This window comes from Argopecten irradians, chromosome 2 (genome assembly GCF_041381155.1).
Source record: "Argopecten irradians isolate NY chromosome 2, Ai_NY, whole genome shotgun sequence".
Classification (NCBI taxonomy): domain Eukaryota; kingdom Metazoa; phylum Mollusca; class Bivalvia; order Pectinida; family Pectinidae; genus Argopecten; species Argopecten irradians.
In genome coordinates this window covers 43,851,906-43,870,533 of record NC_091135.1, presented here as the reverse complement: position 1 = coordinate 43,870,533, position 18,628 = coordinate 43,851,906, and the positions used below count along the sequence as shown (strand labels likewise).

General features: G+C 34.7%; 1 protein-coding gene across 2 annotated transcripts; it reads left to right on the top strand.

Moving 5' to 3' along the window:
• The first annotated feature begins 355 nt into the window (after window positions 1-355).
• On the top strand, window positions 356-18,171 carry LOC138315618 (uncharacterized). Of its 2 annotated transcripts, none has more exons than XM_069256766.1 (16): window positions 356-504; window positions 2,451-3,388; window positions 3,710-4,371; window positions 6,073-6,226; window positions 6,975-7,766; window positions 7,999-8,180; window positions 9,192-9,354; window positions 9,739-9,827; window positions 10,307-10,349; window positions 10,447-10,565; window positions 11,269-11,436; window positions 12,029-12,232; window positions 12,533-12,639; window positions 13,273-13,438; window positions 13,540-13,685; window positions 13,962-18,171. In XM_069256766.1, exons 2-16 carry the CDS (start codon window positions 2,929-2,931, stop codon window positions 15,505-15,507), a joined length of 5,001 nt encoding a protein of 1,666 aa, XP_069112867.1. In that variant the 5' UTR covers window positions 356-504; window positions 2,451-2,928; the 3' UTR covers window positions 15,508-18,171. The 2 variants fall into 2 exon arrangements, with proteins under 2 accessions (XP_069112867.1, XP_069112868.1); XM_069256767.1 differs by lacking the exon at window positions 356-504 and adding an exon at window positions 2,006-2,115.
• Window positions 18,172-18,628: the final 457 nt, after the last annotated feature.

Here is an 18,628-nt window from a genome sequence, read left to right as displayed (position 1 = left end):
GGTTTTTTATTATATGATCGAAAGCATTCCCTACCTGGATTATTTCAATTATTATACTAATTTAAACAACGAGAAAGAGATCCGTCTCGCAAATCTTTACGATGTCATTAGAGTTCATTGTTAGTGCAAAACCTGGATAATTTGGTTCTTTGACTACAACTCCATAGACTGGTAGATGTTAGATGGGTAGGCGGGTTTATATATACATGTATTTTACTGGTATACTATTTGTATATAAACGGTTTTTACCTAGCTTTTGGGTGTTCATCTTACGCTTGTTAAGTCCACAGGTGTATGTATACCTGATCAAACTATTTATCACGCCCCATGCGAAAATTTTCAACAAAGTCGTCAGACAAGTATTAGAAGTGAGTTATGCACATATAAATAAACCAGATTAACGCGGGTAAAATTTTGGGGGTTCCCCTCTCGGTTTTAATCATCGTTAAATATAGAAATACATACTTCTTTTGCAGACAGAATGATATGTCGTCGCACTTTAAGGTAAATATATTTTGAATCTTTAAATTGCATTTCTTCCATATTTACAACGTTGATATTACACAATACTGTATATTTGTTTAACAAATAATTTGTCGGTATTCTGATCTAGTCATATGTGCATTTGTGTGAACCTATTATTATGAATGAAATGTCTCGATACCCAGAAACACTATTGGACAATCCTCGTTACTGATTGCGATGAGTAAAGTTACTTTAAGAGGTCATAATGTGATAACATGGAATTAATTTTACTTTAGAAACTTCGATCCAGAAAATCATCACCTTAAGTTAATGTTTTAAACGGAATTTCAAACCAATGATCATTTCTTTAAAATATGACCGAGAAATTGCTAAAATAAACGAAAAAATGGTTATATTTATATAGAGAAATAATACCAGTAAACGTGTAAAAGTAAAAATAATTTGCGGTGTAATTCTTGTTTTCTGTTTTCAATTAACTTGATTTTAAAGGGAAATATATTAGTTTGCGAACATATTTGCCCAACATATGTAAATATTACATGAAAATAATTTCATAAAAACACATCACAAAAATAAATACACCGATAAAGTTGTTGATAATACACTCCGAAACTAAACATTTATCGACAAAGACGGAGACACAGACGTTTTCTGCAACATAATATTCCATTTAATTTAAATATATTTAATATATTTTATTGTTCAATAAACATAAATACCTTCATTTATACACAAGACGGTAGTTAATTAACAATTAGACTAGACAACAGCCTAGGCCTATAAACAATTACACTAGACAACAACCTAGGCCTATAAGCAATTAGACTAGACAACAACCTAGGCCTATAAACAATTAGACTAGACAACAGCCTAGGCCTATAAACAATTAGACTAGACAACAGCCTAGGCCTATAAACAATTAGACTAGACAACAGCCTAGGCCTATAAACAATTAGACTAGACAACAACCTAGGCCTATAAACAATTAGACTAGACAACAGCCTATGCCTATAAACAATTAGACTAGAACAAAAGCCTAGGCCTATAAACAATTAGACTAGACAACAACCTAGGCCTATAAACAGCTAGACTTGACAACAGCCTAGGCATATAAACAATTAGACTAGACAGCAGCCTAGGCCTATAAACAATTAGACTAGACAACAGCCTAGGCATATAAACAATTAGACTAGACAACAGCCTAGGCCTATAAACAATTAGACTAGACAACAACCTAGGCCTATAAACAACTAGACTTGACAACAGCCTAGGCATATAAACAATTAGACTAGACAACAGCCTAGGCCTATAAACAATTAGACTAGACAACTACCTAGGTTATACTAGTCTATTGTATCATAAGTATCCGGATACATCTGAAGTATCCTGTTTACATGCCCTTGTAAGCACAGTATAACGTCAGTTCAGTGAAAACTTAACATACTCAATAATCCAGATATAAATTAAGAAAGGAAATTTTCAACTGCGCAGTCATCCGTAACAAAAGGACAAAAACAAGGTTGAAAATTGATATGTGTTTACGATGGTTTGTCGTATTAAAGTCACTCGGTCCGTGTTAAGTGAAAATATATCTATCATTCTAAAATCGTAATATACTACGTATCTAAGGTGCGATATTTTTAACTCGTTTTATTTAATAGTACTTACCAAGTTATGATTATTTTTTGTTATCTTTATATCCATTTTTATTGTCTAACCATTGTGAATATCTCTGTTTTCGACAATGCTGATTAAATTCATTATACGTTCTATATATAAAACAATACCTATGGATTGAAATTACAGTTATTCTCAAAGTGTCGGTAAATATTGGTGCTGATCCGTCAACATGAAATTCACGGCATACATAACTTAATATACCTTTTTGAATCATTTTTTCTGTTTGTGGTCTCCGGTGTTGTTCTGGTTATATATATACATGTATTTATTTTGTTATTTTTCAGGTGTGGCATACCGAGGGAGATCCGTCCTTGAATGACACTGACTGTTGATAGGACGTTCAATTTAATGAACTAACCATCCAATACATTATAATGGCCTGATCTGCAAAACGTTTAAGTTAGTATTATCTATATTTGGAGAAAGATAACTATAAACTTTGAACCTTCAATTAAAGCGAAAACAAAACCAAAAAACAAAAACAGCCAGCGACGTATCGGTCACTACCAAGATATACTTATACGGATGTCCTTTGTATTGTCATCCGTTTACGAACATGGCACCCGACATGTCTTTAATGGTAGATAACTATGACGAAGAAACCGAAGACAACTGTACCAACAGATATACTAGTACTGAGATAAGTTGCAGAATAACACTAAGACAGTATGTACAGAATATCAAATCCATCAGGATTTGTTTGTGACTACTCTGAATAGAACTGTATTACGTATATATACGATTAGTTTACACTAGAATTCCATGGAAACAATGACACAATTAGTATACCAAACTTACGACGATGATCTACATGATTATGATTCAATAACGAACGGACCATTATATTACGATGATACAGCAAACAATACGAACCATTGTATACAACCGTCGGCTGAAAGTGAAGCAAGGTGTGATGGGAATGTAGAGGATTATACGTATAATCACATCAGTTCAGGAAGCACACAAAGACCCCATCTTCAAAGACAAGAAGCATCTTTTAGGGAAACTGAGTTAAAGGTAGTAGATGAAAGCCGACAAGAAAATTCAAATATTGAAGTACTTAACACGACACGTTTAAAATCACGAGACCAAAATGAAGAAAATCTGTATCAGCATTTAATGATGTCTAAGCGCAAACAGCTGGTGAATCTAAAAACTCGACAGCGAGACACAGAAAGTACGTCTGGTGTGTCGGTGGTCGAGGATGTCCTCTACCCAGTTCGTAAGTATTTGTTTCTTTTCATTTTAGTATATTGCTGTGATTCTAATTTTGAAAAAAAATGTCGTCTATACAATATCTGTAAAGCCCTGACACATAACCCATAAACCTCTAGGAAGCGTTTTTGAAACCAAAATGGGGGATTTGGTCGCTGTTGTTTCTCCATTTACTCCGGTTACCTCCACCTTTTAAACCTAGCACGTCCATAGATAACCATTCCTGCCAAAGAGTGTAGACTTGTACTGGCTACCATTGTTAGAATTCAAATAACGTCATCACATACCGGTCAATTGATTATGCTAATTTATGAATTGTTACACACAGGTTCCTATTTCAAAACCGAGAAAGAGCTGGTTGACAATATTAACTCAGGCGACAAAGCAGTTGTTCAGGAATTAATGAAACATGTACATACAAATAGCATCCCATCGGCTATAGATCAGAAGGACTTACCGGCCCTTTGTACCCTTTCGGACTGTTACGGTATTGAGAGGAGAGCTGCCAGAGAAATCCAGAACGTCCTGTTCAATACAGAGGTGGACAGACACGACCTAGACGCTTTATTGGAAAGCGTAGAACTTTTATTAGGAGTTGTTCGACGTCGCGCTGCCTCTCCAGACACACTTAAGCATATTTTACCGAACGTGATAGTTTTATTAGTGTTAGTTCATCACTTGTTGTTATCACATCACAATAAACAAAGAGTAGCAGACACTGTAAATACCAGACTAAGACAATTTGACACATTACTGGAAGAAATCGAATACCCGCAGACAGAGGAAACAGAGAAGAATTTGCTCAAAGTCGTGAGAATACTGATAGCCGATCTGGGAAAAGTTTTAAATGGCAACAAAGCTAATCGGCTACAGATTGGGTGCTGGAAAGACGCGCTACAAAAGGAGAGTTGTCGAAGTAAATTAGCCAATAGCTTGACGAAAATGTCGACATTAGAACATTGCTCCCTCCTCGTGAGACTCCTAATTGAGGTGAGTAACTGTCCGTATTGTATCTGGTCTAATGTACGATTTTGAATGATATTGGTAATTATCCGTTTATGCGGTCGATATCTTTCGAGATTTTCTTATCTCTAATTTAAGTTTGATAAGCTAGCGAAATATAATAGAATTTAAAACGGAATAATAACGAAAAATATTTCTTGTCTTGTCATAAATATATTTAAGCAATGATATGAAGCAAATCCGGATGGAAGATAAAAAGAATGGCGCTGAGTCCAGATTATCTCATTTAAAAAATATAAGCATTCTGGGGTTTTTTCCGGAAATAAAAACAAATTATTAAACAGTTATTTTTTAAATTAAATTTGCTGCTAACCATATTGTTTGTGTCCTTTTGTTTTAAGTACCTATAGGCTATTCCATTTGTTTTGTAAAGAAAATAGAAAAAATATTAAGCTACGAATACCCATATGGTCATATGTTGACAATATGGGCATTCATAGCCTAATATACTCCCATCTGGTTTACAGAAAGTAAACCTATGATCAGAAGAAAAATGGGAATATATATATATATATCTTTTAAAGCTAAAAGAATATATTTTATGAACTGTACAGTACTGTAAAAACAAAGAGGGAGAAAAAGTTTGATGACATGATAATTACTACTTTCATCATTGACATGATTATGCATGAATAGTATAGTTTAGTTAACTTGAAAGTATACTGTCATCAACAGGGTTGAAGTGGAGATCCAAATGAAGACTTATTTGCTTTTATCATGATAGCGTATATTGGAATGTAACTGTAGACCTTTTTATATGCAGTCAACATTTCGAAGTTATCTTTCTCTAGTACAGTAAGCATGGCGGTTTTAAGCATTGCACTATATATATTCAATTAACGCTTAAGTATCCAGTATATGATATACATATCAATGTAATAATTTTTCAGCTTACAGCTTCTACTGAAAATCCGTTATTCTGTGTTCAAGTTACAAGAGTATGAAAAGTTATTGGCTTAGAATAAGTAGTGGTAACGTTTATTCGCTACACTCTCGTTATTAGGTGTCATGCAGTTATTCTAGTCATTATATTTGCATTATCGCACGGTTATACTAGAGCATATATATACGTTGCTAAATTTAGAAATCCGGATGAGACTGACTCACGTTGTGTATAAGTAGATTATCCTTTTATAGGTTATTACGCAGTGAATTTATTGGTAGTCAATGGTGAACATCTGCGTAGATTATATAACAATTACGAATGGCGATAGTTCCTTTTCAAACAAAAGATGGTGGTTATTTATATTGATGTTTTTTGAAACACATTTACCTTAGGATTGTGAAAAATTGTCGAATAATGTCGCCAGAAGTATAAAGAAATTTTTTGGTGTCAGCCTACAGCCTACAGTTTCGACACTGTGGTTTCCTGGAGTGAAGTGACATTTAAAACTAAATTCATCTAAAGTTTATCTTGATGTACCTAAAATCATCATAAAATATAATTGTTACATTGTGAACGACCCATCCCCTAGTCTCTTTCTCAAAATTGAAATTGATCAATAATTTATTAATGATTTGATAGCGGAGAAATGCAAAGAGAGATACAATTGGAAAATAAGAAAGTGCTTATAAGGTTTCGTTATTCAAGATGTTTATCTTTTAGAGTAGACACGAAACAGTAACATCTGAGTTAAGTTTAAACATGATGTGTCTTTTGTTCTTCAGCTTCATCTTCGCCTCGTAGAAAAACACATGATATTTCTTCTCGAATCGCTGAAGTCTGTCAAAAGCTTGATGAAGAAGGCTGACTGGTCAAACTTATACCCCTTACTGGTCATTATTTTTAGAGGATTAGTAAGCATTCTCCATATTCAACAAGGTAGTTGCATTAATTTTCATCGTCACAACCATCAACATGATTAACATCATCATCACAACCATCACCACCAACCACCTTCATCATCATCATCGTCATCATCATCATCATCATCACCACCACGACCATCATCATCATCATCATCACATCACCACCACCACCACCATCATCACCACTATCATCACCATCACCACCACCACCACCATCATCACCACTATCATCACCATCACTACCACCATCATTACCACCACCTTCCACCATCATCACCACCATCATCATCATCATCATCATCATCACCACCACCACCACCACCACCTTCCACCACCACCATCATCATCATCATCATCATCATCGTCATCATCATCATCATCATCATCACCTCCACTATCATCACCACCACCTTCCACCATCATCACCACCACCATCATCATCATCATCATCACCACCACCACCACCACCACCTTCCACCACCACCATCATCATCATTATCATCATCACCATCATCACCATCACCACCATCATCACCATCAACACCACCATCACCACCACTATCACTACCACAACTGATACCACAACTATCATACCATCACCACCACCACCACTAACATCACTCTCACTACCACCATTACCACCGCCAACCACTAATACCACAATTATCACACCATCATCACCACCATCACCATCATTAACACTATATTTTACGCTTGTATGACAATTGCCAAATATCAATATGTGTTTTTCTTGTTGACAGACCACCACAATGTCCGGTCGGCACAAGACAACATCATTAAAACTTGTATGGAAATCCTGAAAATATCACTGACAAGTTCGAAGGTCAGCTTGGAATGCAAGCTAGACCTGTGTGAAAATATCAACAGTTTATTATTTCACAAGAGTGAAAATGTTGCGTCGTCTGTTTCAAAACTAATGTCGGAAGAATTCCGATTCTGTTTGGCTGACAAAGTAAGTCCTTTTCTCGAGTGTGTACTGGAGCCCCTCAGCTTTACAATGCATGCCCAATCACAAGAACGCCTTCATCTCCCATGCTGGGTGGACATTTCGGGAACCATTATGGGACATAAAGAGGTGACTGTGCATGTACTTCTGCCAGCTAACGGTACAGTTAGGACTCACCAAAGTGATATCAAAGATATCAGCACAGGGATAAACTATAACACATTGGATATTTTGAGGACTCTTCTTGGAAATGAACACCATCCAAACATAAAACGGCTGATTGCATTCCAGCTTCAGACAATACCAATGTTCTATATGACGGAAAAGCTCTCTGATGCAACACTGAGTACGTATTTGTTGAGAGAACGCAAACACCGAAAATGGTTGTCCTTACGACGCTTGGGATACATAGCATTGGATTGTGTAAAAGCCATCAAATTTCTTCATGAATGCAAAATCATACACAGAAACATCACTGCTGCAAGTTTTAGCTTTCGGATTGACCACCCCACCCTCGTTCTTTCGGATTTCAGCATTGCACAATCAATTGATGATGGTTCAAGTGGATCTGCGTCGTTTATTCAGGGTAGGTAAGGTCTGTATATAACAGGCATTTATGAAAAATATCTTATTTAAAATATAATTTCAATTCTATGTCATATATTTTTTCTTTCTTTAGGTTTTGTCTCATAGCATGATTATGTAATTATATCAGCTCTAAGACATATGATTTCCTTCTTTGTACAAGATACATGTATCATACATCTTAATGTGTACTGGATTTATCATATTCGTGTTATGATTTCTTTTCTCGCCAGATATTGATGGTAATTTGATTCCGACGCGCTGGTCAGCGCCAGAGTCCTTACTAGATGACCGTTACGATGTAATGTCCGACACCTGGATGCTGGGACATACATTGAGTGAGATATTCACACATGGATGTCACCCCTTCTCCGAGATGTCTGCTGACATTCCATTTGACGATCTCATGGATATGGTACTATACAAACATTTCTTATAATGATATGCCTCTTTTTTATTATCTCATTTTCAATATCGTCGTTAACCATTGGTTAATCTTGGTATTCGGGTTGTAACACTTTTTTATGGTATATTCGCGTTATAGTATAAATAACGTTAATAACGTCAGAAATTTTTTTCCGGAATTCACTAGGTTATATTTGTCTCATTTTTTACCTTGAACCATGTTGTATGTCACTCTATGTCACACATATTTTCAAATGATAAAAATCTATTTATCAAGAACGAATGATAATATCCCATACTGATTATGGTAGATATATATACCATGCAAAAATTAATATTTTGGTCTTTTATAAAAATCTGGTGGAACTTAATCTCAAAGACAGTGCCATTGTCGCACCAGGCATGGATCTATCTGACCAGGTACTGGTCTTATCTTATCATAAGACAAGCTCATTGTTGGGAAGTACAATTTTAAGTGTCAATGATATATACTTGAAGAGTGATACATTACGTCTATAATTACGTTATTGATTAATTCACCTCCGAAGACACATTTAAGCTTTTCTAAATAAAAAACTAGACCAATCCATTATGAAATTTCAGTTAATGAGTTAAGCATTGTAGCTAGTTTTCTGCCATATCTACAGAATTCTTGTGTAGCAATAATTTTATTCTCTTTTTTCATACAAAAATTTACTTTCTGATTGGCCAGTTCTTCTTTCAATACCACTTTGGAAAAATGGCGCGAAACCCCTACGTTATCGTAACGTCGCAATAGACACGTTGACGTTGTGTATTAAATCATTGGAATTTGTATATTAAAATTTATTAGCTATTCTTAACGAATTAGTTATAAGTATAGATGTCAGTATTTTTTATTTTATAGGATTATCAAATAAATTTTGTTTGTAAACTGTTTTTCATTCTTCTATGATAGTGACATCAATACTAAATAAACTATCGTAAACTTTGATAAGCATTCATTATTTTTTAATTCTATATTTATTCATCCACTTCAAAGGTGGTTTTCCACGACCTGAAACCACATCGATACCCATGTACACCTGTCCAGGTTCACAATGTCATACTTCAGTGCGTTGAAACAAAACCAACCTCTCGGATCAAACTCAAAGAAATCCAAGAAAATCTGGAACAATGGTTGAATGACCTTGATTCTTCTGAAGGTAAGTATGAACTAAATGCTTGACATGCACCTTTCTTTTGTTGCTACAATTCACTTTCAATTAACTGAAATTACTTTTCCTTACAATTTGCGGAGATAAATTTTGGATATTCTTTTTGACAGTGAAATTAATGACTGTAGATTGCACACGAATGAAAGATGACGTATAGTATTAGTAGGATGCCTAAATAAGTTGGATACGTACTTTTGATTCGTTATACCACAATAAGTGTTTTTATTAGTTAATCACTTTGCTTCATTATCAATCTTAGTTAAGTTAATCACTTGTGGAATGGCCGTATTACTGAACAAACTAGTTGTTTGAAAAAAGAGGTATATAAATAATGAAGTAATAATAACCATTTCGTCATTGTTTATATAACAGATGCACCAGAAAATCAAAGTTTGAGGAACTTTACTAACAAAAGTTTGAATTATCCCGAAATCGACCCCCAGCAGAATGAGCCTGAAAGAGTAGGTTGCAGTTAATTGAATGTGTATTTATTGTATTTATACAACCTTAATGTCTCTCTGGAATCTATACTGTATAAGGAAATGGGGTTTTTTCTGCAAATGAAGCGATTATAGACATATAGAAATAAACTGTTGGTTTTTTTTATTTCAAAATAAAGAAAACACTCCATTTGAGTAAATTAAGCGAAATAAAATAGAATACTAGTTTTTAATTATTATTTATCCGCTGATTTATTTATTTATTCATCTATATCGATTGCGAATTTTTTATACGGACTAAAAACATAATATGATAGTTTTAGGCGTTAGATGCAATATATATATCTTAATATTCTATAATATTTTGGTCATGATACTTGCAAGAATTATCTCCCTTTTGTTATTGTTCACACTTAATTATGTAGAAGTTTTCCATTGGCGTTTTGCTTTTCTGACCTTCCTTAGCTTCTGAACTTATTCTATTTTATATGGTATTGTAGGGATCAACTAAAGGATTAAAACAATTAAAGAACATGAGGGGAAGTAAGTATTTGATTTTTGTCATAAATATATTTTCTGTCTATTACATGTGTATGGCTCTGTTCTGTTATAGCAACGTCATTTTATTGAAATATTTCAGATCCTAGAATATCATACTATAACCGAGCATCTAAAAGACGTCTTTCTTCATACGCCAAAAAACACTGCATCACAGAGCAGTGCCTCGCAGGACCAGATCATCCGGTCATCAAAGAAAAGGTGATTATACTGTAAATTAATGTTGAATAATTACCTTCAACAAGGAAACCTTCAAAATATTGAATTTTAATGATAAATGTGAATATTACACATTCTATCAAATAAAGGAAAAGAACATGTAATAAATCTATCACAAAAATAAATAGATATTTGTTATTATTATCAAATAAAACAACAAAAAACGCGCATTCCGTCTTTGCAATTTATATTGAAAATATATATCAATTATGACGTCATTATTTTGTGAATCATCTGAAAACTGACGTTACGCTCGGTAACATGACGACATAATCAATATACCTACCAACAAGCAGAGATTACTATCAAATATGACGGAATACATCATGTATACTTATATCATGAAGGTATCGTACAGGCGAAGTTTCCTTAAGGTAGAAAAAAGGGAAACTCTACTTATGATTTAGTACGTTGTAATATTAGCGATTGGGACCTAAATCGATAAAATCAGATTTTAGCACGATTGTCACGATCTGGCTACAAGGTTATGTAAAATTCGCTCATGGATCATGGATCAAAATTAATGTTCGCGACTATAAGACGACTCGCGAAAACGGCTGTACGGTATTTTCTTTTTCTATTCCTGTTATTTTATGGAACATTTTTATTTCATGTATGTTATTTTTCAACATTAAATATTAAATATCTATTGCGCCTTTTTCAAGAATTAACTTTTAAATTGTAGGGTTTGTATTTAGAAGTGGAAGAGCCAGTGACCCATACATTCCTACGTGACACGTTTCCAAATCTATGCAACAAACCAAAACTTGCCGAATTGTTTCACATTGTAACGTTTCCTCCAGATCATCATCATCGAGACTCCACCAATCCGGATGGCCTCACCCATGCCTTGGTAATTTCATTTTCCCATTTATCCTGACTCCATAAATATGTGCCGTAATTTGTATACTGACAAATGAAGAAGATATTTCAAGATGTAATTCAGCACCAAGCTACTCACATTTTGAGAATTTTGATATTTAAGTTTAACATTTAAAGAAAAATATGAATAATGAATTTTTTGGCAGTAATTGTCTGCATTCCTATTTTACGTCACGTTTTACAGTTTTATGAATAATTGTAAAATAACTTCTAACATATTTTCTACTAAACATACATAACACACCAGAAGCACTAAGTAGTGAGTTTTACATTATACAAATTATGTATTTTTACTTATATGTTAAAGAAAAACCGCTCCCTTATGTTTTTGTCAGATGTTGTGCTCTAATATACTGTGATCCTATTTTTTTAATATCGATACAAAAAATGTTGTGAGTGTCCATAAAATCAATTAAAGACACTCAGTATACTCATTACAATGATTAATCACCTTAATGTCTATTTTGTTCTGTATAAAGTCTCATCAGGCATGATAATTAGAAATTCATGTTTATTATGTCAAAATCAGAAATATATATATATATATATCCTTTTCTTTGTAGTCATACAGATGCAAAAAGGCAGATTCCCTGTTCAATATAGCAAAAACGTGCATGTTTGGCGATCCAGAGGACAGCGATAACCAGAAGCCCTATCTCGAAGTGGTTTACGAACTTGTTCAGTTTGTAAATGAGATGCACAACCATGGCTGGATTTTGAGAGATTTGTGCTGCTCAACCTTATACAGATCACAAGTCCATGATAAGGTTAACTGTGTTTTCATATTTTTATATAGTATATTGTCATATGTCTATTTATCACAACTAAGAAAAACATGTTATGCAAATGATCCAGTTGGCACTTAACGCCATAGATAAAATGTCATATTAAGCATTCGATATAGATAGAAAAACTGCTCTTGTGAATTAAAAATGTATGCAAACATAAAATGATAAATACACATTAAAAGTGAATAATGATTTATTATTATGTTGATGCGTTTTATTTACTAATGTACATTGATAACATATCCACTTGAATAAGTTTCAAAATTTCCATAAATCCAGGTATTCATGCCGCGCTTGGGAAGATTGCTAAAGATAGAAAAACGAAGATCTCGCGTTGAGGCGTCTATTATTGACAAAACAACGTGTGTGGATGACAGACGGAATTGGTAATTTTAGTGTCTTCTTAGTACCTACTATCTATTGTCATACTGAAGTATGTTTACTGCATGGTCGGATATTTATTGAATTAGATAAAAACGATAAAAACTGCATCCTCGATATTCCAGGGGTTCCGATCACTTACGATCTCTACACCCATGGACTATTTCATAGTAAAACTGGAGGCACAGAATAGAACAGATAATTTAAGCATTTGATGTACATCAAAAGAGTCGTATAACGGTACACTGTGGTTGACTGTGTGGCTTTGATGTTAGGCGTCGCTCTCTCTGTGGTCTTCAAAGGAAATCTTTGCTAGCCTGTGATTGGTCAAATGTTTTCCGCTGAGCTGACTTCAATTTCACTATGAGATAGTCCAGGAGTGTAGAGATCGTAAGTGATCGGAACCCTTGGAGTATCGAGGATGTAACGAGTTGGTTTATATATATATTTTTCATGACTTATACTGATTTATATATATTTGTATATTTTATAAATACTATACTAAATGGCATCATAATATCTATAATGTAATTCTTTAATTGCACATAATTTCTGTTCTTAAAATGTGATTGTCATAAAGTTAAAATCATGATTTTGATCAGATATGTTCCATCCAAAACTTTTGTATTTCCTCCCAGGATGCCTGCGGAAGTGATAAGTAAAAGCCAGTTTTCACAAGCTAGTGATATCTACATGATGGCTATGACTATTCTCCAATTTTACTCGCTCGCCTCTCTGTTCAAAGTCAACCAAGTGGCAAGTCGACTGGAAGCAGTTCCATTCTGTAAGGTGGAACCAGACAAGGTAATCAGTGAGACTTTTTATTCAACAATGTTTGTTATTTGTTTTAAATATTGTTTCTCGTGTAAGTATAAATCCGTTTTACGTAATCATTATCATTGCAGCTTTTGGAGGCTTTGTATAGAGGAGATTTGCCGGAGGAGGCCGATTCCTGTCCGTCTTGGCTGTTCAAACTTTTGAAGGAATGCTGGAATAGAGATTCGACAAAGCGTCCAACTGCAGATTATATATTAGCAGAGATCGAAAACAGGTAGAATACTGAGGCTAAAACTAATCAAAACAACAAAAGATAGTATTAAATAATTTTACTGTATAGCCAAATACCAATTTAAACCATCAGTGAACTATAATTTCTTTTTGCACTATAAGTAGATTTCATGAAACAAAAGTAAAGAAGAATTTGATATCTCCAAATAACGGTCTGGCGATGTAAGGATATGGGTATTGCTGGTTTGATCATAAATATGAAATTTCTATGTAACTAATTATTTTGTGATTTTGCTAATTGATATTTCTTTTTTTAAAGATTGGTTAACTGTTATGAATCCACGTTTGACAGCGTTTCCTCAGAGCAAACATCCGGTGGTAGCGTATGCTCGAGTGAGTTACATGTCCATGACACAACTCCCTCGGACATAAAGGTTACACAGCGTCCGATGGAAGAAACCGATCGCCCAATTCCTCCACCGCGACCGAAGCGTTCAAAGAACAAACTTTTGATTGGTCAGGAAAATGAGTATTTTAATGTCAGCAAACCTGACAGTGGGAAGTCTGACAGTGGTAAGCCTGAGAGCGGTCAAGGAAATGAGTATCATAGTATTAGTGACACTGATAGGTTACACTCAAGTTACAAAACATCGGTTATGGATGCAAATGCACTACCTGTGACATACGAAAATATCAAGCAATCTTTGCCCGCGACATCTTTTAACACCGAAAATGTTATTCCTTTAACAGTAGCCTCCTACGGCGTCGATATTTCGTGTGCAAATAGTAATGATTGTTCTAATACAACTTTCCAAATGCCAATCGAACTAGATGTATGTGGATATTTGGACTTAGATATGTCATCAAATCAGGAATCGTGTGTAAAAGACACCAGCGCCAGCCAACCTTCCACCAAAGCGTCTTTTTCAGCCTTCCAAGACGAAACGTTACGCCGAACAAACTTCGGGGACGATTGTGAAGTATATCAGGACTTCGACTCAGAAGAAGGATCTATTTGTGTGAATCGTTCGCACGCTACAGAGACACAGAGAGTGACACACTCTGCAAATGAATATGACTATGCCACTCAATTTCCAGCTGTTGTGAAAGCCAGTTTTCAGGATAGACCTAAACACCCTGTACCTGAAATACATGTTGCCACTTTTGAAGAGACAGCGTCTACGAGAGCAAATTCAATCCGGTCTTCTTTTTCTTGTGCTAATAGTGAGGCATTAGAATATGACTATGTCGACCAGAACCCACGGTCCAGAAACATTAATTGGAACCACATAGATTCAGGTAACAGCACGCAATGTTCAGGTGAAAGCACAATATCCAATGGTTCCTCTTTGTCCTGTGGGAACAGTTCCACAGAAGATTACATGCGACACGGGATAAAGAGCACCCCTGGTTTATCTCGTCTACACTGGTATTCACATACAACTGCCAATTCTACTCTCGCATTTTCTCACGAAAGAAATCAACAACCTTTACCACAAACACGAGCTGGCACATTGGCAGAGGCGACGATTCCAATGTCGAGACAGAATTCAAGTAATTCGGCCTTTTCCTGTGCAAATAGTGAGTTGTCCGAGTATGGATATGTCGGTCAAAATCCACTGGAGGACAAATGGGATGTAATATCTTCATCTTCCAGAAGCTCTGGTACCATGTCAGGTGATGCCTTTTCATGTGCAAACAGTTCTGTAGACAATGACTCTGAAAGTGAAAAGGAACGCAGAGTTAATTATATCAACTCTCCTTCCAGTGTATATCTACGCACCATTGCTTCATCGCCTCCTGGACCTGACCGTCTCTGTACTGTAGATGATGATGGGTATGAAAAGCCTGTTACGAAGAAATAAGTTTAAGTGCAAATATGTATGCTATATTGCTTTGAGTACTGGCGTCTAAATTGTTCTCTAAAAACAATTTCAAATGCATTTTAATTAGTCTCTTGACATTTTAAAATGTCTTTGACTTTATAAATAACAATCTTTCACTTTATAAAATAAGCTTGTATGGTTGTACTGCAAATGCTGTGCATCATTTCCTTACCAACTCAATTCAGTTCAATTAAGGGACATGGTCAGTGATTCGAAGCCTCTCGTAGATGGTGTCCCGTAGAGCACAATTCCCAGTCCTTTCCTGTAATTTTTATTCTTTATGTTAGCCTGACCCTGATCAGAACCTGCAGCTTGTTTGCTGATTTTTGCTTACTACAATCAAAGACATTATAATCAAATTGGTGTTGTTGAAATGGTCATTTATTAATGACGTAAGCATTATTTAAAAAATATTGGTTGTCATACAAATATGGGGTACAAATGGGGTACAAATCTTACCATCGTGCTGATACAATGATTTAGTATCTTGTATTAATGTCCAGGGTTACAACACAGAGATAAAATTGTAACATAATAAAAACTCTTTTGAATATAGTGTAACCACAAAAGTTTTTACACATAAAGATAAAAAACAGTACATACATACAGAAAACACTTCTTATCGTATATATATACAAATATATCTAAACTAGTATAAAAGGGATGGGAGGCATAAGGGTTGGTAATTAAACAAGTACTAAGTAGTGAAATTATGATATAAATTTCGTATATTATGTATATACAAATATATCTTAACTAGTATAAAAGGAATGGGAGTCATAAAGGTGGGTAATTAAACAAGTACTAAGTAGTGAAATTATAATATAAATTTCGTAATCACCGTACAAAAGCTATCTCTCCAAAAGTACTGGAGGGGATCCCCGGACACGGCCCCTCACGCACGGTACCCCATATGACGCGATTTCATTGGTCAAATAATCTGCCACTGAAACAAAGCTACTGATCACGCTCTAATCATGCTTGATCCATAAGTGACATACATGTAGGTGGTGACTTACCTAAAGATAAAACAAAAATGAATTAATCATACATATTATACATATATAATACATATTGTCCATATACACTGTACTTTGTAAAATGTCGGATATATCTTACATAAATATATTTTTGCCATCCTGCAAAATTACAGAAATTGCTTTTCCAATCATCATGTGCCATCCCTCTTACAAAATGTCTGTATAATGTGACAAATATTATAATACATATAAATAATCAGTTTAAACTGGTTGCAATCGTAAAAACTCTCCATGCTGTGAAGCTCTGTTTGCATATTGAATACTCGGATTGGTATACCATAGAACAACAAAGAGTGAATAGAGTGGCTATATTGGCTCACTTCTTTATTAAAGTGGCCGCATTTACTAAAATTTTCTTTTAAAAACATAAATAAATTATCATTTAACAATCTTACATCAGACATAAAGGACCAATTTTACATAAAAGTAAATATGCAAAGGTGAGCGGAATATCCGCCATCTTCCTTCTGACATAAAAAACAAAATGTTTTCATAAAGTAAATATGAAAGGATGAGCAGAATATCTGCCTATTTAAAACCAAAACATACACTTCAACAAAAAACAAATGAAACATCAAATAGGGAGGAGAGGGAGGGTAAGCACAATGCGATGAAATAAAATGTGATACAATATTGAGTGTCAAACCAAGAAGGCGATCGTTAATTTTTTTTCTTCTTGTGACATTATGTCTGTGGTATTGACCAATGAAAATTGACCTTTAACTTATGACCCGGATGTTCATACCATATATGGCATGCAGAGAGCATTTTAAACTGAAATATATAAATTATCAAATGCAGACAGCAGTTCTTGATTGGACACTTTTTGGTTTGTTTAGTTTTACGTCCTATTAACAGCCAGGGTCATGTAAGGACGTGCCAGGTTTGTTGGTGGAGGAAAGCCGGAGTACCCGGAGAAAAACCACCGGTCAGCGGTCAGTACCTGGCAACTGCCCCACATGGGATTCGAACCCGCATCCCAGAGGTGGAGGGCTTGTAGTAATATGTCGGGACATCTAAACCACTCGGCCACCGCGGCCCCTAAAAACACGATTGGTATTAAATATTTTGATAGGGGAGAGAGTAATGTAAAAAAATATATATATACCAGTTAATCACGAATCGATTGTTAATTGTAAAGTATTCCTATACTGGAAAAAAGTGATATGTGTGTATATTGTTTGTAATCTACTAGAGCACGTTATAATGTGTGTATATTGTTTGTAATCTACTAGAGCACGTTATAATGTGTGTATATTGTTTGTAATCTACTAGAGCATGTTATAATGTGTGTATATTGTTTGTTATCTACTAGAGCACGTTATAATGTGTGTATATTGTTTGTAATCTACTAGAGCACGTTATAATGTGTGTATATTGTTTGTAATCTACTAGAGCACGTTATAATGTGTGTATATTGTTTGTAATCTACTAGAGCATGTTATAATGTGTGTATATTGTTTGTAATCTACTAGAGCACGTTATAATGTGTGTATATTGTTTGTAATCTACTAGAGCATGTTATAATAATGTTATCATCATTTTGTCATTGTTATGTTGTTAGGTTTTTGTTTCAAAATACAATCATTTCAATATCTGGTAACTTGTTGATAACGTTATCATTTTCTAATATAGAAACAAGAGACATCAGGGTGCCCTTATCGCTCAGCCAATAATCGGTGATCCAACATCCTGCTGCCCAAATATAACAATCGGTCCACAGTCATTTTGGTCAATAATGGATTTCTAAATAATTTGCCCATGCTTGATAATTGTAATTTTGAATGAAAACCAGGATTACTCATTCAAAAAAGTCGATAGTTTTCAGCCTCCATTTATGAATTAAACCTTGTGACCTATATATAGGCCAGTATTGTTCACCTTTCAATGATATTAATTGGTGTAAACTTGGCAGCTCTCTACCCAGATACGCTACAAAACCAATATTAGATGTAAAAGTCACCTGGGTACAGAGTTAACAAGTAATACTTTTAGATCCACTATGAGCTGTGAGAACACTTTCATATTTTTATATCGAACAGATCTTATTATTGGACAAC

Coding starts and splice junctions, on each gene's coding strand:
- LOC138315618 (XM_069256766.1), top strand. CDS start 2,929: ATGGAAACAATGACACAATTAGTATACCAAACTTACGACGATGATCTA. Junction 9,828..10,306: donor AGCAGAATGAGCCTGAAAGA/GTAGGTTGCAGT, acceptor ATGGTATTGTAG/GGATCAACTAAAGGATTAAA. Junction 13,439..13,539: donor GTAAGGTGGAACCAGACAAG/GTAATCAGTGAG, acceptor TTATCATTGCAG/CTTTTGGAGGCTTTGTATAG.